We start from the raw sequence: 27651 nt of genomic DNA, 5'->3' as shown, positions 1-27651 counted from the left end.
TATTATTATTATTATTATTATTATTATTATTATTATTGTGAAAAATCCATAAAAAAATAAATCAGTTTTTTTAATTTTATTGTTCACATTATTGTTATTATTTGTATATTAAAAAAGGATAAAAATTATTTTCCTTATTATTGAAATAATATAAGACCTAAAATAATTTATGTATTCATTATTGTTATTGTTATTTTGTTTTTGCTGCCTTCATTACTTTAGAATTCTTGCTTGAAGAAAAATGAATCATGAAAAGAAAAAACAAATGCAAAACTCCTGAAAATAATGAATTTTTAAATATACCAAGATGGAAATAGCTTGGTTTGAGAAATTTTCAAATTAAATTTTTTGGGTAAAACCTATTGATGCTCCCTAAGTTTTCAGAATATGAGAGTACTCCGCCCTTGAGTTCCAAAAGATTACAAAAGAAAAAAAAAAAGAAACTCAAGATTTGATTTCATATGCAAAAAAAACTTCTTGCTATTTAAGTCAAACGTTAAGTAAATGTGAGAAAATATTTTTTATCCATAATAGCATGACATTTTAACCCATACATTCAATTATGATTAAATAAATTAGGAAAATAACATCAATTCATAAATTATTAAGTTAGAGAAAAATTAGTTAGTTATCATGTTTAGAAAATCAAATTGGCAAGTGAATCGCTCTCCTAAGCCTAGTTCTCGAGTTAATTGCTCCAATTGATCTAACTAGTTCAAGTTAACCAATGACATAAACATGATAATGTAATTATATTATTTAAATTTTTAAAAAATATACTAAAATAAATAAATGAATAATACTAATTAATTAGAAAAATACTATCTTAGATGAGGAAGTCTAAGATAGTATTTTTTATAAAATTAAATAAAGATTGGATCATCATCCAAATTTAACACAATTAGGCTCCACAAAAGCCCAACACGTATAGATTTGGATAAAATGTAATATAAAATTATATTGATTTTTTTTTTAATTTATTTAAATTCAAATTCAAATCAGAAAGTATTGATTTATGAAATTTTATATAAGAGTATTGTGAGGGTCCTCTTATATAAATCAATCTTGTGGAGCCTAGATGTGTTAAATTTGGATGATGATCCGACCTTTATTTATTTTTCATATCCCTTCCCACCCCTACCAGAATTTGAACCAAGAGCTCCAATGAGGAAGTCTCAAGTTTTTACTAGTCCAAAGGCAACCCAATAGGGTGAGGGTGAATTGAATTTAACGAAAAATAAATGTTTGATACAGAAGTTAAAGCAATTAAAATAATCAAGCAAACCACACGATGTAAAAGCAATTAAAGAAAGGGAAGAAAGATAGCCAGTTTACGTCCACTCTCTCAAGACGTTCTTTGTGAACCATTGAAAGGTGCTTCTCAGTGAACACCTTGGTGTAGCTATTGGCGAGCAACTGGGTTGTGTACCCTTATTGTAAAGGCTTCTCCGATTTGAAAGGAGATTCATAGTGGATTTGGGAATCCTTTACTTGGTGCTAAAGTGTGGACGCAGCTTCAAGCCGAACCATGTTAAATCGTTGTATTGAGCTTCTTTCTCCCTCATATTTTTATTTATTGGGATTATTAGCTTTGTCATTTATTGTGATATTTTTCACTTGTTGCTTGCCAAAATTTTTATTTTGTAGCAATCCTTATTGTCCGCGAAAAACCTCTATTCATCCCCTCTAGACGCACACCCGGGCCGACACATGTCTTGCTTGATCTAGTCTAATGCTCAATATTAACCATAGAATGATCTTAGGGAATCAATCCTTTCATGGAAAACCTTTTTTTCTTAAAGTGATAAACTCATACAAAAAGGTTTGCAATGATTTTGAGGTCAAAAGAGGGGAAAATTTTGAAATTATAAAGGGCCCAGTCGACCAGCCTCTTAAGCCCAGACGACCGGCCAAACCACTTGGCCAAAGTTGAATTTTTGTAAAGGCCTAGTTGACTAAACCTTGAAGCCCAGTCGACCATCATTCTCATCATTCAAACGAATCATGATCCAGCCGACCAAACCTCGTAAATTTGGAAAATTGCCTTGGGTCAGTTGATCGGACCCTATGTCAATCAACTGAAACTCTCGAGTTATGCTATTGTTGACCTAAAAACGGTCATAAAAATTCATATTTAATATTTTAATAATGGCCAAATGGTCACTTAACGGCTAGAATTTGAAAATGCCTATAAATACTTTGCTCAAAGCTCATTGAACAACTTTTTTGCTAATCTTGCTTATACTCTCAAATATTTGAACTTTGTTTTCACTCATCCTTTCAAAAACAAAGAAGGATTTTACTCTCTTCTACTCTTCATTGCAAAAATCTTCTTGAGAGCAAATATATAGTTTCTCTTACTTCTTTTCTTAGAAAATATTTTTGGAGAAGCCATTTGTTGCTAGTGGATCTTTGAGCATTTCTATTGCAAGATTCAAGAACTCATTTAATCTCTTACATTGCAAAAAATTATTTTGAGAGCAACACCTTTACTTCTCCTACGCTCAATTTTTGAAAACCGTTTTTGGAGAAATCATTTGGTGGTCTTAGATCTTTGGAACATTTATTGTGCATTTATATCTTACATTAAAGATCATTTATTAACATCTACTCTCTTATTTCAAAATATTTTTAAGAGGGAAACCTTAAAACTCTATTGAACTTAAATCATATCTTGTGAGAGTGCATATAGCTTTACATTGTACAACATAACTTTTTGAGAAGCAACTTACTATACGCAAAAATTTCATTATCATTTGTATTTATGGTTCAGGTACAGAATCGGGCCAGGAGTGAGGTATCGTTTGGAGAGGGGGACTCCACCCTACTTGAAGGAGTGTGTAACGGGGGGCTCCACTTGAGTGAAGGAGTGTGTAAAAAGGTGTCTCCGCCTTGTTAAGGAGTGGTATAGTGAAATCCTTAAAGTGAGTTGGCTTGAGGCGAGGACATAGGTCGGTACAACCGAACCTTGTAAAAATCTTGTGTTTGCACTCTCTTTCCCTTCACTCTTTATTTTTTCAATACTTGCATGCTTATATTTAATCTTTTGTGATTACTGTATATGTGTTGAATATTTGCATACTTAAATATTTTTGGGATTTTATATTGTTTAGAAAAACCTTAGGCTTGAGGCTACTGGTCGTAGTTTTTAAAAAAAAAAAAAAAAATTAGGGCAAAGAGTGACCTAGATTTCTAATATATCCAATTCACCCGCCCTCTTGGGAATACACTAAAAATTACATAACCCAATTCATTGACAAGTTGCCTCAATTAGTCGAAGAATTCCCCAATTAGTCGACTAATTACCTGGGCAGAAAAACACATTTAGATACTGGTTTAATTCGTCGACGCATAGGGTCAATTAGTCGACTAATTGCCCTATTTTTCATACTTAAATATTTTTTTATTGAATTAAACCAATCTAGGACTAGTGTACAAGAAAGATATTATACATAATGATAATTAATACTTGTCCTTATGAACTTTCATTTGATTATAAGATATCTTGTGTGTGAAGATGCATTTGAAAACTCATTTTTGATATCTTATATGCATATGCAATTGCTCAAACTCTTGCTAGAATCACAACTACAAGAGTTACACAAAGTATTCCTACCGCACACACAACCCATAATATATATAAGAGATTTTACATAGCTTCAGTTGGTTATGCTTAGGTATTTCTTTGAGTATGCTTTGATCATGCTTCATCAAGGTTCACCTAGTCTCATGCTTGCTTTAGTATTGTCCTATTGTCCTGTACTAAACTTGATGTGTAAAGATTACTTAACTTGAGGATCACATATGAGTTGTTATCATCAAAACATACTAGATTAGGATACTGTAGTCACTAAGACTAACATTTTTTTCTCAAAATTTTATGATTTTACCTGATTTTCTATGTGGGTGCATCCCAATGATTTCAAAATGAGTAAAGAGGTATTTCATACCTCACCTGTATTAGCTCTGAGAGAGGTTTATCTAACAAGATTTCCTCATTTAAAGGTGTTATTAGACATTCCTAATCGCACATTGATTTTTAATTTTTTCTATTTTAATTTTTATTTATTTATTTATTTTATTTATTTGTTTGTTTATTTATTTAGTTGTTTATTTAAAAAGGGTTAATTAAAGATCATTAGTTTCTATTTAGGGATTATTCATGACTAATTAGGTACTATTTGTAGAACTGGTGTGTAAGGGATGCTAATATATTCCCCTCACAAACTAAACTTCCGATCTCGACTCTGGTAAAAGCAGATTGAGACTAAAGGTTCCTTGGCCTATAGAGACCAATCAATGAGTATTAAATATGTATTTTAACCGCCCCAAGGTAAATAATAGGTTAGTGACGACTTTGATCAATTTTCAATATCAATTATCCCTCCCCATTCCAGACCCTTCTCTGGAACGTTGCGACAGATAGAGATCCTCTCTCTCCCTCCCTAATTTTGTAGGACTAAGCATTCAGTCATTATTTTATATTCAATTTATATTAAAAAAATAAAAACATGTTATCATGTAGCGATTATTTTTATTGAACTTATCATATTATTTTTTTAAATGAATTATACTTCTTTTGTATGAAAAGTACAAGAATACTATTTATCATTATCATAAAAAAATTTATAATTAAAGATTACATAAAATGTTAAAATATATTTTAAATAATCATACAATTGAATTGTTTTATGAATATCTAATTGGTATATGAAAAATTAACTTAATAATTATGTAACATTTATTATTAAATAAAGGTATACTTTTCCAATTCACAAGAAATAAATCTACTAAAATTATTAATTGATTTGACACTTTAAACTTATTTCTTTTGCTAAATAGTTATATTAACTATAGGTTTTTACATAATATTTATGGGAAGGAAGTTAATTAATCATGACAATTTTATAATTGTTTTGGATAGAAAGTTAATTATTAGGTTAGTTTAGAACGACATGGTAGATTCAATGTACCTAATAATTTATTTAAAACTCGGCATTTTTTTTCCAACTTTATTTAGGAGAATATTAAATATATTAAACCAGCACAGCTAGGATCATGACTTAATTATTATTGATCATTAATATTAATTTATATACTACTAAATTAAATATGTTAAACTAGCTCAAAATTAATGCATCTCTCATCAACATCTTACGAGGGAGATTTGGCATTCTCTTTCTAAAATCCTAATCCTTTGAATATTTAAATTAGCAAATAACAATTAACTCTCCAATTGTATGATCTTTTTATTGTTATACATGTGTCCTATTCCAATTTTTGGAAACATAAATTTTAAGAAGTAAATTTGAGTTTGAGCTTGTGTGAATTAAAAAAAGAAAAAACTCAAGCCAAATTTATACTTCATTTCTTCAAAATCTATATAAATTTAAGCAAACACCTCCTTAAACTAACGGACAATTTTCTCTTCCACCGCATTATCATCCTTCGAAGTACTTTTCTCCTGGGCGGAGTCCACGGCCACGGCTGCTGCCGACTCTTGATCGGCCCTTTTGGCTTTAGCCTCTTCCTTTTCCTTCATCTTCAATTTCAGAAATTCAAGGAGGCCCGAAAGCGTTGAATCGATCTCATCGCTCTTCATGAGTTGCTCGGCGACTTCCGCCGGCGTCACCTCCACCGGTTCAAGCAAGGCCTCGATGTCTTCGAACAGAGAGTGGTGCGAGAGGGAAAGGTAGTTGGAAGCAAGGAGGCGGAAGCCTGCGGGAGTGCAGTAAGACATGTGGACGTGGAGGTCCATGCGTCCAGGGCGGAGCAACGCAGGGTCCAGCTTCTCTCTGTGGTTGGTGGTGAACACTATGATCCTCTCATCCCCACAGCTCGACCACAGCCCGTCTATGAAGTTCAACAACCCTGACAGTGTCACCTGTGATCATTAATTTAATTAACGCCCCAACGACAATTTCTCATGCATTCAAACATTTTTTATTTGTTGAAATGATTGAAGAATTTCAAGTCATGTTAATTTATTGTGGCTAAACGGATCATCACAATTCGGTAATCTTTTCCCTAAATGAGCTTAGGTTGCGAGCCAATAGGGAAGTCAAGAGGAAACGTTGTAAAAATTGACTAGCTTAATGGTATTCCGTATTAGACCCTCTTATCTAATGAAGACATATCAATTAATGAGTGTCACGTGTCACATGATACTGTCCATGTATAATCCAATAAAATCCATGTTTTATTTCTTACTTCGATAGCAAGTTTTGCATGGTGGACAAGAGAGGCAAAAGCTGATTGGACAAAATTCGCTGATGGTCCAACGAGTTTTTGCATGGTGGACAAGAGCGAGGCAAAACTTGCAGTTTAGCATGGTGGATGAGAGAAAGAGGCACAAAGTGATTGGACATGGGAGACATGCATGGGAGGTATAAGTGAATATTTTAATACTTTTTTAGTTTTATTTTTTACGAGAATAAAGATATAAACTCACATTCAAGTGTAAAAATTAAAATAATAATTTTATATTTTTTTATATAAAAAATTATATTATTTTTATTAAGTAATTATAATTATGTGACTTAAAAAATTAAAATGAAAAAAAATAACATATATTCATATATTAAAAATTAAATATTTATATTTATCAATTATTGGTTCATGTTCAAATTATGATTAGTTTACAAAATCATATTTAAATTAGCATTCAAAATCTAAAAGTTAATTGATTCAAATTCCTCCTGACTTTGTTTAGTTATGTAAAATAAATTTTTATTTTTCATTAAATATAAATAATATTTATAGCTAAAAATTAATTTTATTTTCATCTGAGTTTTATAAAAATCTTTAAAACATTTCATTGTTTAAATTTTCTAAATTTATATGAAAATTTAATAAAATACCTTTCTATTGTTTTCTAATTTTTTTTTCACAATTAACAAACATTTAATATTTTTGAAAATGAAATGTTCATGAATATTCTCATATTTGTTGAAAGGTTAAAACCAACATGATATGTATCTTACATTTTATGGGATAATGGGATAAAAGAATTACAAAAGAAATAATAGGAATCTTATTTTAGTGAAAATTTTATTTTTTAGACTAAATTATTTTGATCTTTTTACTGATTGTACATTAATACACCACACATCGTAATTCTATAATAATAATAATAATAATAATAATAATAATAATAACATACTAATGTAATAAAAATAAAAAATAAAATCAAAAAATATCTTTTATATATATATATATATATATATATATATATATATATGTATTTGTGTGTGTGTTCATTTTTTTTTTTTTTATGCTTGAGAGTTTAGATGTGAATTTAACCCCAAAAAAAAAAACTTTTTGAGTCTTTACAAATTTTAAAGACCTCATAAAATTTAAAAATGATACAGTATAAATTAAGAAATAATATAACATTACAACATAAATAACAAAATTTAAAAATAATATAGTATAAATCAAGAAATAATATAACATTACAACATAAATAATAACACATTAGATGAAAGATATGAGAACAAAAAGTACCTCACCCCAAACTTGCATCTCATCAGTATTTATGAAAAAAATTTCTTCAATTTGTTTTTAAATGATTTTTAATGGGTTTTTCGTTCATTTTTGGATTTTCAATATTTATGAAAAAGAGGAAATTATATTTAGTTTTTTATTTTTTAATTTTTTTTTGATTTTTTGAATTTATTTATATTTTTTAGGTAATTTCATATTTGTTATTGTTTTTTTAGATAAAAAGGAAACCACACAAAAAGGAAATGTTTTTTTATTTTTTATGGACACGTGGCTCTCCTTTATTGAACAACTAAATAAGACTTGGATGAAAATCCTTACCTTCAACTTCTCCCCACATCAAAAGAAGCACAAACCCATCCCCACCTCTATAAGTTGCATTGCTTTATTAATTTAAAATTGACAATCGAAAAGTCAATCCTCTCTCCGACACACAACAGCACGACTACCCCCTCTCCCCTTTGATTCTTTAATATATATTTTTATTTAAAAAGAGAAAAAAATTATTATTTATTTATTCCCAATCTACTACCCCCATCCCTTTTCTTCTTTAACCAGCAACCAACAAAGAGCTCCCATCTTGACATCACTAATGCGACACTGCTTGTCGCTACATTCGGCGCCGCCGCAGGTGCCGTTGGCTGTTGCATCATGGCCATCTGTTGCAGATCCGGCACCAGCCCCGACACGCTCCACACCTTCGTGCTTTTTTCACGTAGCTCCCTCCGTCCTATCTTCACAACCCATCAGCAAAGCCGGTGAAGACGAACCTATTAAAGCTGGAGCCAGAAGACAGACATGAGAGCTGGAGCTGAGTTGGAAAACACGTTGCAATTAATCTCACGCGGTGAAATTAATCCCATGATTGTAACTCCCCATGTTTTGATTCATTGTATTTAAATTGTAATTGGAATATTAGCCCTATAAATAAAGGGCTGAGAAATAACACAGTAGAATAGTGAGAAGCTCAGAGAGAGCAGAGAGGAAGAAGGGAGGAAGAGAGAGAGAGAGAGAATTGTAATTTTTTTAGCGATAGTGAATATTTGGTGTGTGATCTGTGGACGTAGGTCGATATTGATCGAATCACGTTAAATCTTTAGGTGCCACTTTGATCTAAATGTTCATAGGTTCCTAACAAGTAGTATCAGAGCACAATTGGAGCAGGAAAGCCAAATCGCAAGTGATCTCGAAATCAAAGCTTTGTCTAGTGGATCGAAACCAAGTTTTGAAACCACCATCACATTCAGCTCGCCGAAACGAAAAGAATCGTACAAGCCGGAGCTCGAACAAAGTTCAGACGAAGGCTCACGCGCCTTCCCAGAGAAAGAAGCCTCTCCACGCGCCGGTCGTGCACCGGTGACCAGCTCCCTCACGCGCCGCACACGTTGCACATGTCGTCCTCGCTTGGTCAGCCTCGACCCAACCCGGACCTTGACTCATACTAGATCAACCCAAGACCCAGTCTGCGAGAACCGAATCCGATCCACAGGCATAGACCCGGCCACCTTAGCATTGCTGAGTCAGCCACCATCAGAGCGCTACGTCAGCCATCCAGGTGCCACGTTGGTAGGAGTGCCACGTCAGCCGCCACGTCAACAAGTTGACCCCACTGCCACATCAATAGGTGGACTTCATTGCCACGTCAGCAGGTGGGCCACACCCCTGCAACGTTAACTGCCACATCATCAGTGGGCCCCACATTGCCACGTCAACAAGTTTGACCAAGGTTTGACCAAACTTTGATTAAGTTTTTCGGAGTCGTTTTGGGTCCATTTTTCGAGCAACTTGAACCATTTCTAGGGTTTTCGATCATTCTAGATCCAACCGCACTATCCATTTGAACTAATTTCATCTCTAGATTAGCGAATCGAGATGTCAAATGAAAAGAGCTCAAAAATCGAAATGTTCAACGGAAATAATTTTAAGTTTTGAAAAATGCAGATAGAAGATTATTTGTTTGGAAAGGAATTACACTTACTGTTGAAGGGTAAGCCAGCATCCATGAATGAGGATGAGTGGGAGTTGCTTGATCGAAAAGCCCTCGGAGCCATCAGAATGACATTGTCGAAATCTATGGCGTTCAATATGAAGCATATAACATCCACCAAGTCTCTGATTGATGTGCTTTCTAATATGTACGAACAGCCTTCAGCCGCAAACAAGGTACATCTCATGAAAAGAATATTTATGAAGAGCATCTCTGCAAGTGAAAATTTTAGCAGGCATTTGAATAACTTCAATGAGTTGTCTGATCAGCTCGCTTCGGTCGGGATAACGTTTGATAATGAGATTCGAGCTCTACTGATTCTTAGTCAATTGCTTGAAAGTTGGAATGGTGTCGTTACTGCCATCAGTAGCTCCGCAGGAAAATCGAAACTTGTATACAATGAAGTTGTCAGCATGATTTTGACGAAGGAAATCAGAATGCAGTCGAACCATGACTCCACTTTGAGTTCATCCTTGAACATGGAGAGTCGAGGCAGAGGAAACAGGCATGGACAATCAAACAACCGCGACAGATCTAAGCCCAGTTGGTCTAAATCCAAAAATCCCAGAGGTACTCAGGACATAGGTTCCCAGAGCACAAAAATTATTGAGTGCTGGAAGTGTGGAAAAGCTAATCATTACAAGAACCAGTGCAGGAGTCAGAAGAAAGAATATGAGACGAGGGTAAAGAAAAAAGCAAATATTGCTTCCGAAAATAATGAGATGTTGATCTGCTCTTTGGAGAGCAAGCAGGAGTCTTGGGTCTTAGACTCCATAGCCTCATTTCATGCCAGAGATTGCCTAGAGGAGTACACAAATTGACATGTGTGAGAATTTTATAGTCAGGAAATAGAAGAGGGTTAGTTTCCAGATAAACACCCGTGTCCCAAAGAAGAAGGGACTAGAACTGGTCCACTCAGAATATGTCGGGACACAACAGTAGAATACCAAAAATCCTTAGGTGGAGGAACCAGTGGAGCAGATCTTCGCACCACCATCTCCTACTCCAGCTCCGGAGCTTAGGAGATCTACTCAGTCTCATATACCAAACAGAAGGTATATTAATTACTTACTCCAGCTTCCGAATGTATGATGAAACATGTCAGGTGGCAGATACGAGCAAGTGGGAGTTTGCGATGAAGGATGAGATGAAGTCCCTCACCTCCAACAGAATGTGGAAGTTGCTCAAAGGCCTTCACAACAAGTGGGTGTACAAAATCGAAGAGGAGCATGACGGCTCCAGAAGGTACAAGCCTCGGTTGGTAGTCAAAGAATTCGAGTAGAAGGAAGGGATTGACTACACCGGCATTTTTACACCAATTGTGAAAATGATAGCCATCAGATTAGTTTGCAGGAATCGAGCAGACAGGAAGAAGGTAACTACAGAGAAGCTGAAGTTGTGTTCAACTTCAGTTGGTTTTCATGCCTGAAGAAATATGTTTTGAGCACATCATTTATTCATAATACTGGTTGAGGAGGCGTCTCTGTCTCCAAGTGGGAGATTGTTAGAGCTAGAGCCAGAAGACAGCCAGGAAAGCTAGAGCTGAGTTGGGGACGCGATCCATTCATGGAGCTGAGTCAGAAAACGCGTTGCAATTAATCTCACGTGGTGAAATTAATCCCATGATTGTAACTTCCCATGTTTTGATTCATTGTGTTTAAATTGTAATTAAATTGTGATTGAAATATTAGCCCTATAAATAGAGGGCTGAGAAATGACATAGTAGAATAGTGAGAAGCTCAGAGAGAGTAAAGAGGAGGGAGAGAGAGAGAGAGAGAGAGAGAGAGAGAGAGAGAGAGAGAGAGAGAGAGAATTGTAATTTTTCCGGCGATAGTGAATATTTGGTGTGTGCTCCGTGGACGTAGGTCGATAGTAACTGAACCACGTTAAATCTTTTAGTGTCACTTTGATCTGGATGCTCACAGGTTCCTAACAGAACCCACTCGAGATCGGAAGCAACATTACAGCATCAGCGAATCATCACTCCTGCTCGTTGTCATCGCTGACGCAAAGGCCGAGCGGCTCTTACCCAACTGCTTACACACCTCTCGGAGTCCTGCCGGAATATTCCCCCTGCTTCCCTCTTCTTTGGCAAAATAGAGATCACTTCCATTGCCACTTCCACTGGGGGAGAGGGAAAATAAGCGACAACCTCGTCGTTTAAAACTCGTTGGATGATCTAAGGAGTTTTCCTTAAAAATTCACTGGATTTGCATCCAGCGGTTTTTGGGATCTAACAAGTTTTCCTTAAAAACTCGCTGGACTTACATCGCGGGTTTTGGGATGTATCAAAGTAGGGAAAAAGTTCCCACCGAAGTATTTTTAATATTTTATTATAAAAATAAAAGGGTGGGGGGGGACTCCTCATTTTCATTGGATGGGAAGATATAACCTAAAGGACCTAAATTTCTCCCTTTCCAGATGGCAAGAGAGGGAGAGAGTCGAGGCATCCACAAAGATGCACTGAAGTCAATAGCATAGGAATCTCGTTTGGTTGGCGTGGGGTAGGGTGGGGGGGAGAAGAAGAGAGGATACAAGTAGGCTTGATATTTTGTGCTCCTTCACGCTTGCGTCATGTTGGCTTGTGATGTTTTAAGGTTTCTCGACTGTTGAACATTAAATTTTACAAAAAAAAAATGTAAGTATTGGTTGGAAGCATATATTGCAAGTATACTTTGAAAATTTTTTAAATATAATTATATATATATATATTATATTTTATTTAAATCCACATAAATCTAAATTTAAGGTCTAAAATCTATGTTCTCGAATAAAGGAATAAGAAAATTTTAGTCTACTAGAGATTTGGGTTCTAATATCAAAAGATACTATATTAATAGTTAAACTTAATTAGGGTCTCATACCATTGAGGTTCACACAAAAACATATCTTTAATTTATATGCATTTGTTTGTGTCTTGGAGCTAACACGTCTATGCATATCGTAATCTCCCAAGTCACCGGGTGAGGCAAATAACTTATCACCAAATTTAAGGACCAACAACTTATCGTCAAATCTAAGAAGCAACAAGTGGTCAACCAAATGATAAAGGTCGCCCCGATCATTGAGCAATTGAAGGCTACCCAATCAATAAGGAGACCAAAAGGAGAGAAGTAAACTATAATTAGTAGGTTGTTTAGTGTTTGATAACTCTTAAATTTTATGATTAAAATTCTTATTTTGAATTTATGATTTATAGTCGAACAATTTAAAATTTGTGCGCACTTTGAATTTTAATTTTCATTCCAAGTTTGCCTTACAATGAGTATAAATAGGCATTATCTTATAATTTTCTCTCAACCAATTTTCATACATAATACAATTAGTCTAGCACACTAAACAGGTCCTAGTGTCATCTCTCTCTCTCCCTTTCTCCCCCTTAATATCTTCCTTCTCTATCATCCCTTCTCTTTCCTTCTACGATTTCTATGATTCTTATTGCCATTCCTATTCTCACATCTCTTACAAAAATTGGTATGATGAGTAAATTCACAACCAATGCACTATCTCTTTATCTCAATATATATTAATCACTTTCAAAAGATATTTAATTTTTTATCAAACATTAACAAAATATAGACCGCCAATTGTTAACTTTTGTAATGTTCTTATTCTTGCGAATAAAAAACTATAATATAAGGAATTAATAACACACAAAAAGAATGTGTGTTATAAATAGCAATCTATCTTATTCCATTTTAGATATTATAAAATCTGAAATGTAATATTTTCTGCAATTAATGAATGTTATGTATATACAGAGAGAGAGAGAGAGAGAGAGAGCATGACCCAACACTCAACAGAGGCATTGCTTTTGTTTTTCTTGTGAACATCTCCGGATCCCATATGTTTATTGCCTTTCCAATCTCGTGCCATGTGCCCTTGTGCCCAGACCCCACCTCTTCTTTGAATTAATTAATACATTAATTCTATGAATTTTTTTTATTTATTTTGAAATAAAATTACCATTTTATTCTGTACTTTATTGCATAAATTTTAATAAGATACAGTTTAATTTATTCATCGGCCCTGTCCATATCACAACTTACTAAATTTTTTTATAACTTGAGACTTTGTGAGTTAAAATTACGTTAAACAATAAATAATATATGATTATAAATAAAATTCAAGGCATGAATGTCACTTATTTATTATAGGGCAAAATTTTAGATTATGAATTGCTGAAAAAAGGCTTGGATCATTTATTGCACGGTTTCCATACTTTTACTTCTTAAAAATTGTAATTTTTAAATGACGTTTTCTTGCTGATTAGTTAATAAAATTAAAGCATCGTTACTGTACGCTAATAGTTTGGTTCATATAATGATATGTAATAATGCGTATCTGATAGAAAGGGCCTTTTTGAGTTTTCCTATCTTATTAACAAACTAAAAGCGTAAAATTATTCTACCAAATTTTAAAATTGTCATTTTGGCCCAACCAAAATATTGAGTCTAAAGGCTTAAAAGCAGAAGTGGGACACAAAGCTATTCAAAGTTAACAGTGAAAACCCATTCCCCAGAATATATTCATGACCAGATATTTAATTGATGCAGAGCATGATATTATATTATACAGAAATATTGAACAGAAGAAGACGGATGAGAAACAAACCTGATTTTCTTGGCGTTGAAACGTGCCAGGCGGCTGCGCAGCTCTGGCCTCCGCCATCCGATCCTGGAACTCAATGGTGCAGTCGATGTCCTCCACCACCAGGATCGACCGATTAGCCGTCGCAATCAGTAGCCTCCTCAGCTCCGAGTTGCTCCTCATCTCCGTCAACTCCAAATCGTACACATCGAACCTCAAGTAGTTCGCCATCGCAGCTATCAAGCTCGATTTCCCCGTCCCCGGCGGTCCGTACAGCAAGTACCCTCTCTTCCACGCCTTCCCCACCTTCCTGTAATACTCCTTCCTCCTCACGAACCTCTCCAGGTCCGCCAACACCTCCTCCTTCTGTCGCGGGTCCATCGCCAGCGTCTCGAATCTAGCCGGATGGTCCAGATTTACCGCCTTCCACGCGTCCCCCATGTTGCCGTACATGCTGTCCGGATCCACCGTGAAGATCTTCAGCGTCTTCTGTTCCTGCTTCACCGATTTCGATTTTTCCAAAATGTGGGGTAAATAGGAGTCGATGACTTTCGATTTGTGCTTCTTGTGGAAGGTGATCTGGTAGGATCGCTGCTCGGATCGAAGAATGGAGTTGATGTCGTGGGGATTGTAGTTTCGGGACTCCACCTGCCTACAAATTAGGACCCATGTGAATTGGACGCCGTCGAAGGCATCAACGATCTCCTCGTCGTGTTCGACGTTGACGGCGATGTGTGCCTCCTTCTCGGGTTTAGTGGCGCGGAGGCGGCGGGCTGAGTGGGGGACTTTGGAGCTGAGGTAGGTTTCGGCGGCGGTGTAAATTTGGTTGGGGACGAGGCCGTCGAACTCGTCGAGGAGGAGGGTGGTTTGGGAGGAGAAGCGAGCAAAGAAGGTACGGATGCCGGAGAAGAGGTAGTCTTGGAGCTCGTAGGGGAGGAAGTCGCGGGCCACGGAGCGGGCCACCATCGCGGTGGCGGCAAAGGAGGCCGCGGCGGATAGGACGGCTTTTGCGGTGGCGAGCTTGTCAGCTGGTTCGGAGGAAGATGACATGGTTGGGAACAAATCAGTTAATGCAAATAGATAGATATACGGATATATAGAACTAGCTAGATGAGGACATATATGTATATAGATCTAAGCAGCAATGGGGCTTGATGAAGGATTGATAATTGGGAGGTAGAGGGGAGAATGGAGCACTGGGGGTACTGTGGGGGATTTTTGCGAAGGATTTTGAATGGTGGGTGTTGGTAGAACACTGAGCAGAGGGAGTCAAAGGAGAAGCAGCAACGCAGTTTCCTCTTGAGCTGGGCGTCAGTTGACTTCGCTGGACTTGGGGCTACATTTGAAATTGAAATATCCTTGGTTCGTGCCCTACTTGGCTGCTCCGCGTGCCCTCTCTTTTAAATGTGAAAAATGATAAAAAGTGATACGTGGTGAAGAGTGTCTATGAAATATGGAAATGTGTTAGTGAGAATTATTGAATAGCATAAAATGAAATATGTATATGTTATTATGAGATTAAAGTATGTACTGAACTACTGAAAATATCATTGAAATGATGAAATGAATTATTGAATAGCATAAAATGAAATATGTATATGTTATTATGAGATTAAAGTATGTACTGAACTACTAAAAATATAAATATTGTAATGTCAATGCTACAATGAGAATAATGAAATGTAAATACTGATATGTGAATATGAAAATGTGAATATTGTAATGTGAATATTGGCATATGAATATTGAAATGTAAATATGATAAATATGAATATTGCAACGTGAGTATTACAACACGAATATGAAATGAGAATATTGAAATTGTGAAAAATTGCATTGTGAAATATTGAAATGTGAAAATAGGAATCTTGATGGATGGATGTATTGTTGCAATGAGCACGGTACAGTTGCTAATGGTGATTAAATGTAATCACACGGACTCGTAGAGCGTATGGCGTGACAGTTCGAATGAGCAAGTGAGAAGGGTAGTTTTGCCCCTGGGTCTAGATCAAGGTATATGGCAGGTCATTCGTACTACAGATGAGTATATGGTATGTTTATTTTGATCTAACCAGTTAGGCCAACCACGGTTAGGTTTAGCCTTCAGGCCGCACAACCCTGACCATAGGGGGAAGCATGACGTAGAGTATGGAGAGAGACCTCGACCATGGGGTGAAGTATGACATGGAAAATATCTTCAGGGCAGCCATGAATTACAAATGCAGATGTATTGATTACCGATGACACTCATGAGCTAAATATGAAATGGAAATGAAATGGAAATAATAAATGATATAGCATAAGTTAATAATATAAATTATTAAAGCGAAGTAAAAAACTCCTCCTGAGGGCTTTTTGAGTAAGGTGAGTGTCGTAATGAATATCAGTTATAGTCAAATCCGAATTATTTGGGCAAAGATACAAACGATATCAGAGTAGAAGGAAGCTTCATGTATAGGCACGTATTCACCCCTATTCTCGAGAACTTTGTTGGTAAACATAGGTGACATGGGAATGACTTTGGAAATGGAATTAAAAGTTTATAAAAGTTTGTGTTTATATTTATATGATTATGAGTAGAAATGGTATATTTTCTCAAAAGATATTATCACTGAAATGAATATATGTTATGATATAATGAAACTCATACTGCCACACACTGCAGAGAATATTCCGTCTTAATGAAATGTGTCTCATCCAAACTTCTAAATATTTCAGGAAACTAAGATAGACCAGGTGATAGAACTCCCGAGATAGAGGGGAGTTGATACCCTGAGTAGACGGGGTAAGTGTTTTGAGCTAGGGATGGAGGATTCCCCTAGAGTATTTTGTGTTTCTTTTGGAAATGTGTTAGATATGTATATATGGATGGTTCAGTATTCTGGTATGTGTATTCTGTGACAACCCGAATAAAATGGTTTTTTGTGGTTATTACATATTCACTGTGGTATGTATAAATATAATGACTTCTGCTGTTAGGTTTGTATATATGAGAATGGCTATATACCTGGTACCCACTTCGGGTCAGGTTATGTATAAATGGTATTAGAGGTATTGAAAAATCGGGGCGTCACACCAACCTTTAAAAGAAAACCTTTGATTTACAAAGTTAATCTTACCAAAAGGTTTTAAATTAGTTTTGAAATCAAAACAAGGATAAAAATCATTATTGGAATGAAAAACTCCAAAACAAAATTTTCAAAATCCCTCTCATGTTTCATCCATTAAATTGATGAGCACTTTTCTTCATCAATCTGTTCTCATCTTAAAAAAAATGTTCAACATGAAAGTTGTGGCATTTTCTCTTAACTTTCTTTTGATACCAAGAAAATATTATTTGGAGTTTTTTAGAAAAAGTAATGCCCAAAATACTGAAAGGTATCTGCAACTAAAAATTCCCTTCATGTTTCTTCCATCTCATTGATGAGTGTTTTTCTCAATCCATAACTTCTTATCTTAAAAGGTGTTCAACATGAAAGTTGTGAGATTTTCTCTTACCGTTCTATTGATACCAAGAACATTCAATTTGAAATTGTATTGAAGACGTTATGGCCAAAAAAATGAAGCATGTCTGTAGTAAAAACTTGAGTCCAGCCAACCAAATCTTCACTCCAATAGACCAGAGCTCATGAATTTGAAGCCCCTTCACCCCAGTTGACCGGGCCTTCGCCCTAGTCGATCGAACCTCTCGGGAAAGAGTCCCAACAGTCGAAAAATGGCTAGTTTTTGAAATGTAATAATATTTTAACCCCCCAACGGTCATATAACAGCTATATTTGGTCTTTTCCTATAAATACAAGCCTAAAGCACTTGTAAAATGTTAGAAAAACACTTGGGAGCATACTTGCTTATATTTTGATTCTTGCTTATATTTCCTACTCCATTTTTGAAGATCAAAGTTCTACTTCTCCCACTCTTTCATTTTGAAAAAATCTTTTTGGAGAAAATCTTGTGGTTTATTCAAGTAAGCTTTGAGCATATATCTTGCTTGAAGAGCTTCTTGTTTTTGAGATTTCTAAGGTCAATTTTATTGGAAGAAATCATTTTCCATATTTCTCCTACTCTTTTTTTTTTTTTTTAAATCTTGGATAAAATATTTTTGAGTTTGTTCTTGAAAAGGCTTGAGCTTATATCCACTTGCATACATATTGCTTGAAGGCCTTTTTCCTTTTGTAATATTTTTCAAAGATCAATTTTGTTAGCTTTACTGTGATCCCAAGAGGGGGGGGGGGTGAATTGTTATTTTTAAAATTTAAACCCTAGGTGTTCCTCCTAACAGCAGTATGTTCACAACCCTATAGTCAATCTAATGCGAATAATGTAAATATATCAGAAATTAAATGAAGCAGTTTAATTAATCGCATAAGCACCAGAAAGCATTAAATAAAGGATGACACGTGGATATGTTATCGAGGTTCGGCTAACTGCCTACGTCCCCGCCTTGGTTAACCAGCACAATGATTATCACACTAACTTGCTCACTTGAACGGGTGGAGTGGCACCTATACAAACCAGGTCAAATTATCACAGGGCTGACCTCAACCTTTACACCAATCCTTACCGGGCTGGATTACCGCCCCCTCAGGCCATGCCTGGAATCTCTCAGATATACAATCAAACGATACAATATATGGGTGCTTTCACATAAAGCAGATTTTTACCACAAATGCGCACAAACACAAACACCACAGATGATTTAATAATGTAAGCTCAATGTGGTCTAAATAGTTTCAACTCTCACATAGATTTACTATCGTTGTAATGAGTGCGTGAGAGTGCAAACCTAGATAATCTTTGTATCACAGGATATTGAATCTAAGTGCTCAAACAAAGATATTATCCAAACTTCATATATTTCAATCAACAAGTTTGCTCAATACATATATGTATATGGAGCTCTAGCAATGTATATGTTTGGTTTGCAAGATATATGAAATCTTTGTATTTCAACAGATGATATAGACTTGTATGGATATTGCTACAAAGACTAATATAACACACACATAAATACCTTTTCACAAATATGTCAATATGAACACTACAAGATATTTGAGTATGTTTGAAAGTATTTTTGCAAGCCCCAAACAAATACGAACTTTCTAAGTTATTGCAATGAGAATGCAATACTCGGGAGTTCACCACAAGTCTTCTTAGGGTAGGCTTATTGGCAAAGCCTCCTAAGAAAGCTTAGGTTATGCTCTCAAAGAAAAATCAATTCAAATATGCAACAAATGAGAGAGCAAACCTCTAAGCAGTAATACTCAATACACTTACAAATGATATAGATAGATGAAGAAGGTAAGCTTGAGTAGATTTCAAAAGAGTATGAGCAGTGAGAAGCAAAAATAAAGTATTTTTGTTTGAGAGAGATTTTCTTAATCTTTTTACTAATCAGTACTTAATCCACCAAATGAAAGAGTATATATAGACATACTGAAAAATTTTGACCGTTGGGGACTTATTAGGTATTATTAGAAAAGATTAATGACATTTAAATCAATTTAACCCTGTTTAAAATTATTAACTGCAGTAAAAAATAGGAGCAACCTAAGAGGTCCGGTCGACCAGGACTCAAATGGCTCGGTCGACCAGGGGACTTTTGAACTAAAAGGCTCAGTCGATCGGGGAGGGAGATTTCCCAAACTTCCGAGGTTCGGTCGACTAGGCCTTTTTGAACTGCATGGTTCGGTCGACCAGACTGCTAGGAATTCTCCCAAGGACCCTCCGGTCGACCAAGTAGTTGGAGTACAAAAGTGGTCGGTTGACCGGGAGGTCAAAATGTTGATTCTCAGGTGGTTCGGTCGGCCGGCAAAAAATGAACTGTGAAGTTCAGTCGACCGGGCCTTGGTCAAACTGTTGACCCAGGGCCGGTTCGGTCGACCAGGCCAAAGTGAACTGTGTTGGCCGGTCGACGGAAAGTGCACCAAGTGTGCATTTCGGTTCCGTATTGAACCAAACAAGTCCTATTCAATTGCCTAACAAACATATGTGTAAATGTGTGTTTCCTATGGGCACTTGGGGTCCAAATCAAAGACACCAAAAAAGTCCGGTGTCAGTCGACCGAATACCCTAAGGTCTTTCTAAGGTCATTTTTTATTTGTATCTAGTTTGAGCTTACAAAATAAATCATGCATGTGATGTGTGTGCTTATTACAAATCGAATACCCTAATTACTATTATAGACAAAACTTAATACAAAAATATTACAATTAAGAGCATGAATGTCTTCAAGTTTTGAGCTTTTGCGTGTCATTGATGATATGCTAATATAAACCTGTACATGAACTAGATGTTTATTAAATATAGGAGTATTTGTTATTATTAAAACTGGGCGTGACCTATAAGGTCAACAAATTTTGTGACGCCCTAATTTTTCATACCATTTTTTTTCTTCATATAACAACACATATATAACCACATATTGGCCACGTCAACCACTGATACCATAATACATAATCGTCGAAGGTGGGTCCCGGGTATAGGATCATACTCATAACACAACCTTAACAGCGGAAGTCATTTTATATATATATACATATCACAGCGAATACACATACCAGAGTACCAACCGTTCATATATACAAGTCAATCACATAAACTCTAGGGGAATGAAACCTCCCTAGCTCAAAATACTCACCCTGACTACATAGGGTATCGAATCCCCTCGATTTTGGAGCTCTATCATCGGGTCTATCTCGATTTCCTGAAATATTTAAATGATTGGGTGAGACACATCTCAGTAAGAAGGAATAAATTATCTACAGTGTGTGTGAGTATAAGATTTGTTATATCATAACACATATTCATTTCAATAATAATATTTTCTAAGAAAATATACCATTTCTGCCTTCATAATCATATAGGTATAAAACACAAGCTTTCAAAAAATTTTTACTTCCATTTCCAAAATCATTCATTCATAACCCAAGTTTACCAACGAAGTTCCCGAGAATAGGCAAGCTTACCCGCCCATACAAGTAGCTACCCTCTGCTCTGATATCGTTTGCATCCTAGCCCGATAACTCAGGTTTAGTTACAACTAACACTTATCAGAGCACTCACCTTACTCAGTAAGCCCTTAGGCTGGCATGTTTTACTTCACTTTAATTATTTATTAACTCACACTATTCATTTCTCATTTTCATTCTCGTTTCCGTTCTTATTTCATTTCCATTTTCATTTCCTTATCTAGCTCATGAGTGTCACCATAACCGATACATCTGTGTCTGTACTCATGGCTACCCTGAGGATATTTTCTCCATGTCATGCTTCCTCCCATGAATAGGGTTGTGCGGCCCAAAGGGTGGACCTAACCGCAGTTGGCCTACCTGGTTTGGTCAAATATCATCATATATCCCATGTCTGTAGTACAACTGGCTGGCCAAAAGCCCTGATTCGGACTTAGGGGGCACAACAACTCTATTATACAGCTTAGTCTACTGTCACGCCTCACGCTCCACAAGTCCGTGTGGTTTCACTAACTCCACTAGCAACGGTACTGTGCTTAATATCACAACCCATTATTAGGGTTTCCATATCCATCCATCAGGGTTATCACTGCCACATACCAGAAATCATTATGTGATATTGGCATTTCATCAATCTCATGTCTGTATTCCTATTTCGAAATTTCACATTTCAATTCTCACAATTCAATATTCATATCGCAGAATTTTACATTGCAATATGTACATTTCTCATATTCACATTTCAACATCAGCATTACAGAATTTTACATTGTAATATTCACATTTCAATATCAGTATTGTAGAATTTTACATTGCAATATTCACATTTCTCATATTCACATTTCAATATCAGTATTCTCAACACATTTCATCATTTCAATGATATTTTCTCAGTTCATAATTCATCTCATCTCATACTATCATATATGTTGGCCAAATTAGGCTTTTCAATCTTGTTTTGATGATAACAAATGAAGCTAGTGTAACTTGTCTATTGAGTGATCTTGTTTTAGGAATGCATATCTCAACACAAGAGAAAGAAGCTATGAGTTAAAGCATCATCAAGAGAACAAGCTATGCATTAAAGTTATATCAAGAGAACAAACTATGAATATCAAGAGAAAGCTTCAACAAATTTTTCAAGCAGTAAAGAAAAAGACTTGAAGCCTCAGTACTTAAAAGCTTAAAGATAAAAAGGGGCCTTGAAGTCAAAAGGATTATCAAAGTCTTGAAGTATTATGCTTAAGAAAAGCTTGTCGTAAGTACTTCATATCAAATGACAATTTTAGATAATATGAAGCTCTTTAAGACTTAAGAAACTTATTTTTAATCCCTAGAAATATTTTATGAAAAGCCACATCATTAGTGTAAAACTAAAATTGAAGAACCAAAAAAAAAAATCAGTTTTTTGTCTGTCCAGCCGACTGACTTAACCAAGGCAAATTTACTCAGCTGACTGACCCAAAATATACTGTGTTTTGCCAGCCAACTAACAATTTCTTGAAGTAATTTTTTGGAGACAGAATGGTGTCAACCGCCTGTCCAGCCGACTGACCCTATGATTTTTTAACTACCCAGTCGCCTGTCTAGCCGACTGACTCCATGGGTTTTATTTTTTAAAGCCCAACGGGAAAATTTCAAAAATTGGTTTTTCAAAATATGAACGTTGTAAAAACTTGGAAACTACTCAAAGACACTTAGGGAGTAAGGAAACTAAGCCAAGAATGCCTATAAATACTCCTTTAAACTCAGGAATTAATCATCCAAGTAATTACTCAGTTCTCTTGAAATTAAAGCATTTGATCTCTCAAAGCTCTCTATTGCTCACACTCCATCTGGGAGAAAAGTTCTGAAACACTACTAAAATATCAAAGCCATGATTCATACTCTGAGTTTGATTATTCAAAACAAACTCTTGGTGATCTCTAAATACTTGAGCTTCATAGTTTCTTTATTGTTTATTTGATTGAAGTATTAATTGCACTCTAACTTGTACAACTCTGCCCTATTTTGAGTCTCTTTTGTACACAGATCATTATAGCAATCTTGCTATTTTTTTGATGGTTCAAGGCTTGTTTGGATCGTTGTACCGAGTGAGGATTGTTCATTTGGAGAAGTTTCTCTACCTAAAAGAGGGATTTTTGTAATGGCTTGTCTTGCCCGATAAAGAGCATACTTAGTGGAATCCTTTGGTGGAATTGACCAAAGGTGACGACACAGGCTGGGGATAAGCCAAACCTCGTAAATCTTGGTGTTCTTCTTCTTCTTACTCTTTTTACTTTCCGCATTATATATTGTGTATATCAAGTGCAGGTTGTAGGGCTTATTCATCATATTCAAGGAAATCTCTTAATTTAAGAAAGTACGTTTTTAATTGACCATTTGTGGAAACCCACAAAGGAGTACGTTGTTTAATTTACGGAAATCTTGGTTAAGAGATAAAGCAATAAAAATTCATTCAAAACAGGTTTTGCAAAACAGTTGCAGGACTTCTATCAAAGGGAAATAATGTTCTTGAATGATTGGTTGAATTTTTTATTGCATTGTATTTTGTGTGTTTGGTGTAATTTGGTTTAGATTGAAAATTGATTAATTTACTTTTATACTGTTGAATTAAAACAAGTAAGCATTCAAAAAGGGGTAAGCTTAATCTAAACAATCCAATTCACCCCCCCCCCCTCTTGGTAGCTATTCTAAATTTCAATTGGTATCAAAGCCTAATTATAGTAATTCTTAACAAGAAACTATAAAACGATCATATGACCAACATAGAAAAAGCACCCTTCGGTGAGAGCCAATCCTCAACCCGTCCACCAATCTTCTGTGGACATAATTACACCTTCTGGAAAAAGAGAATGCAAATTTATCTCCAAAACATGGATTGGAAAGCATGGGAAGAAGTGATAGATTGAGACCTTATTCCCACCAAGATAGTAGATGGAAAAAAAACTCCAAAAGATAAAAAAGATTTGACCGATTTAGATTATAAAATGCTTCAAATAAATTCAAATACTATAAATGCCTTATATTTTGCTTTAGACGCTAATGAATTTAATAGGGTCATGGCATGCAAAACGGCTAAGGAAATTTGGGACAAATTAGAAGTCACATATAAAGGAACAATAGATGTTAGAGACAATACGATAGACATGCTAACAAACGAATATGAAGCATTCAAGATGAACTCAGATGAAACAATATTAAGTATGTACACAAGATTTACCTACATAATAAATTCCTTAAGTGCTTTAGGAAAAACTTATACTACCTATGAAATGATTAGGAAAATTCTAAGAGGCCTTCCCTCCATTTGGGAACCAAAGGCTACAGCTATCACTGAAGGTAGAAACCTCAAGACCACCTCTTTAGATGAACTCATAGGATCACTCCTTACCTATGAAATGACCTTAAAAGAAAGGAATCCTTAACCAAAGCATAAAAAATCCATTGCACTAAAAGCATCTAGCCACAGCTCTAGTAAAGAAGAAAGTGAAACAAGTGACTTAGATCAAGATGAATTAGCATTCATCACTAAAAGACTAGGTAAATTTTATAGAAGAAATAAAAGATTTCCTAGAAAGTTCAATAAAAAGAAACCTAAAAAATGAGAGAAAAAATTTGACCGGTGCAAACTGCAATTGCACAGTATCGTAGTTTTATAATATAATGATGTGTAGAGTATCATCCTCAAGGATTGATGTCTTAATTTTACCAAGTACCGAAATTTTACTAACCTTGATTTTATTTAGAAAAATTAATAATTTTAGACTGCAAAATTTAAACAAGACTACTTTAAATAAACTATTCAGGAGAATTTAAAACTGGATACCACGTGTCAAATTGATGATGGTGAAAACTTCTAGGAAACCGATTTCACCTAGTTTCTCACTATGCTTTACTCATTTAGCTAATTTAATTTCGTTTTCTCTATTTGTTAGCAAATCGCCAATTTTTCCAAAAGCCTCTTTCGATAGTCAATCGGAACCTATTCTTGTTTATTATTTAACATAAGAGTATGCAAATTAATAACACAAGAACGTAGTAAGACCCTCGATTTTTTATGCTACGTAAGTTCATACAAGTCTTTCGATCTCTATATTTATCTACGCTGAATTATCCAAGATCTATCCTATAATCCCCCCTTTCGGTAGCAAATCACAAAACTAAAATCATTTAATTAATGGTCAGTTAATTAAAAGCATTAGGCACAGAATAACTCAAACAAACATTAATGAAAACTATTTCAGATTAGCATCAAAGAGCAAGCATAGTTCGAAACTGGCTACATCGTTTTCCTAGAATTTAAAAATTTAGTTCATTCCGAAAATAAAATCCAACATAACAGATTTCACCATATTTTCTTCAATTTGGAGCGTACGGGAAAGATCAACACTCGCCGCACCGCCGTCGCGCGTCACGAACACCCCAAACACCGCCGTTGTTCGCCGCCTTCCGATTCTGAAAAGATAGTATTTTTGCGTGCTTCCAACTCTCCTTTGCTGGCTGTGTGTGTATCTCCGCAGCACCACCCAAAAGAAAACCACAAGAAAGCTCTCCAAAAAATAATTTTTCCCAGAAACTTTATGTGGTTTTGCCTCTCTTTTGTTTTCACCAAGAAAAATCTTTTCTTTTCTTTTCTATGGTCCGGCCTCTCCCTTCTCTCAAGCCCTAGCGCACACTGCTCTATCCGCTCTCTTCTTGCACACGGCACTCTCCCAAGGAAACCCTCCCTTGTTGACTTTTCCATCATTTCCTTTTGTCCTTTCTTTCTTTGCTTTTCTTTCCTTTCTTTTTTTCTTTCCATTCTTTTATCTTTCCTTTGTATTTACCCAGCGCACACTGCCCTTATGAGATGACCCGGCTGCATGGCTGGGTCACATCTCATTTTTTGATTTTTTTTTTTCTTTTTTTTTTTTCAAAGGTACATGAACTGCCCTCCTCTTTCAAGCCCACTTTTGACCCTCTTACAGCTCATAACTTTCATAGTTTAAAACATAAAATATGTAGAGCTCTTTTTCAGCTTTTCCCAGAATTTTGAATCATCTCGATCGGAGCTCGTATGAGAAAGTTATGCCAAGATTACGAAGAATTGTCAAAAAAATCCATAAAACGGCGTATGCTAACTTCATGTCTGATTTCGGCCTTGATGCTGCCAGTATTTTGCAAAACACAAAACACAAAAATTGTAGATTGTTTTCTTATCTTTCTACGGCATCTTGAATCATCTGAATCAGAGGTTGAATGAGAGAGTTACGCACAGATTGCAAAGTACTGTCGGTTTTTTTTTTTTAAGCTTCCAACAGTTGCTCTGCAATAAAAAAACACCAAAATTTCATACATTACTCAATAAAACCCAAATTTTATAAATAGAACCCAATGTTAGAATATTGAGAGTAGTTAGGCATTTAAATACAAAATATCATTTGCAATGCATGAATTAAAGCACCTAATTACGCATTTTAAGCGCGTAATCACACCCCCCAACTAAGGTTTTGCTAATCCCTAGCAAATAACGTGAATGCAATTTAAGGTGGTGTCATACCAATTTCAATGACTGAATACACAGGTAACACAACTATACCCTTTCACATACAGGAATATCACCAAATTACACACAAACTCATTCATACCCAATTCACGCAATTTCGAAGTAAGTCATTCATGCAAATCTCATCATTATATAGCCATTAAGAACAGTAAACTCGCGTAAAATTAACCAGCGAGCACAATTCAGAGTTAATGTAGCCATATAAATTCAAGTATAAATAGGCGAAATCTTGAAGCATGTGTAATGTGTGTGACTCGTTACACCTAGGATATCCGTGGACACCTAAAGAACTGTCGCTTTGACTTGGCCTAACTGGTATACTCTCAAAAACACTCAAAAAGGATGGGTTCACTCATCGTATGTGAGGAGGAGTGTCATGATCAAACATCCCACATACTGCAAGGAACAAATGCCAAATGTATGGAGTGGACTAGTCTGAAAAGGATCAAGCCTATTTAGGAGGTGTCGGGTCCTTCACCCTAGCATCTTCTCACCTACTCGCCATGTCCAACCGAGACCACCCTAGATCAACTTATTCACAAACTAGGCGTGAATACATCTGAGGCATTAGGTGGGTGAAGAGTCTTCATATATGGATAACATGCGTCTTGTCCTTGACTTTTGTTGTAGTTGTGTGGAGCAGGTATTAATCTTTCACCTCTTGTAGGGTATTTCTATTTCTCTTTTTCTTTCTTCTGCTCATTTTTCAATTTCTTTCTTTTCATGATCAATTAGGACAATCATAACACTTCTTTTATTGTTTTCATACCACCCATGTGCATTAAGCTTGAACAAGAGTCCATGAAATAAGTCTATTTCTAGGGGTGGTTCGGCCTTCACATCTTGAGTAGGCTACAAGACCTAAGTTTTTATCTCCCCACTAGATGTCACCTCTAGGCTAGCAATTCAAAAACCAAGACTAGTGTACAAAGAGTATCTAGAAAAAAAATAGGGAAAGTTGAGTTTCATGAACTCTGAGTTGACGTCAAAACTCAAAAGAGCGATAAATGGCTCAGCAGTACCTCACAAGGTGTCAAAGTCTCCACGGGCGCTCT

General features: G+C 35.6%; 1 protein-coding gene across 1 annotated transcript; it reads right to left on the bottom strand.

The window, feature by feature from the left end:
• Positions 1-5224: 5224 nt before the first annotated feature.
• On the bottom strand, positions 5225-15638 carry LOC131163901 (AAA-ATPase At3g50940-like). Its single transcript, XM_058120725.1, has 2 exons — positions 14105-15638; positions 5225-5884 (listed from the first exon to the last, which is right to left on the bottom strand). Exons 1-2 carry the CDS (start codon positions 15128-15130, stop codon positions 5411-5413), a joined length of 1500 nt encoding a protein of 499 aa, XP_057976708.1. The 5' UTR covers positions 15131-15638; the 3' UTR covers positions 5225-5410.
• Between the last annotated feature and the right edge of the window lie 12013 nt (positions 15639-27651).

This window comes from Malania oleifera, chromosome 1 (assembly GCF_029873635.1).
Source record: "Malania oleifera isolate guangnan ecotype guangnan chromosome 1, ASM2987363v1, whole genome shotgun sequence".
NCBI lineage: Eukaryota > Viridiplantae > Streptophyta > Magnoliopsida > Santalales > Ximeniaceae > Malania > Malania oleifera.
This window is presented reverse-complemented; position numbering and strand designations above follow the sequence as displayed.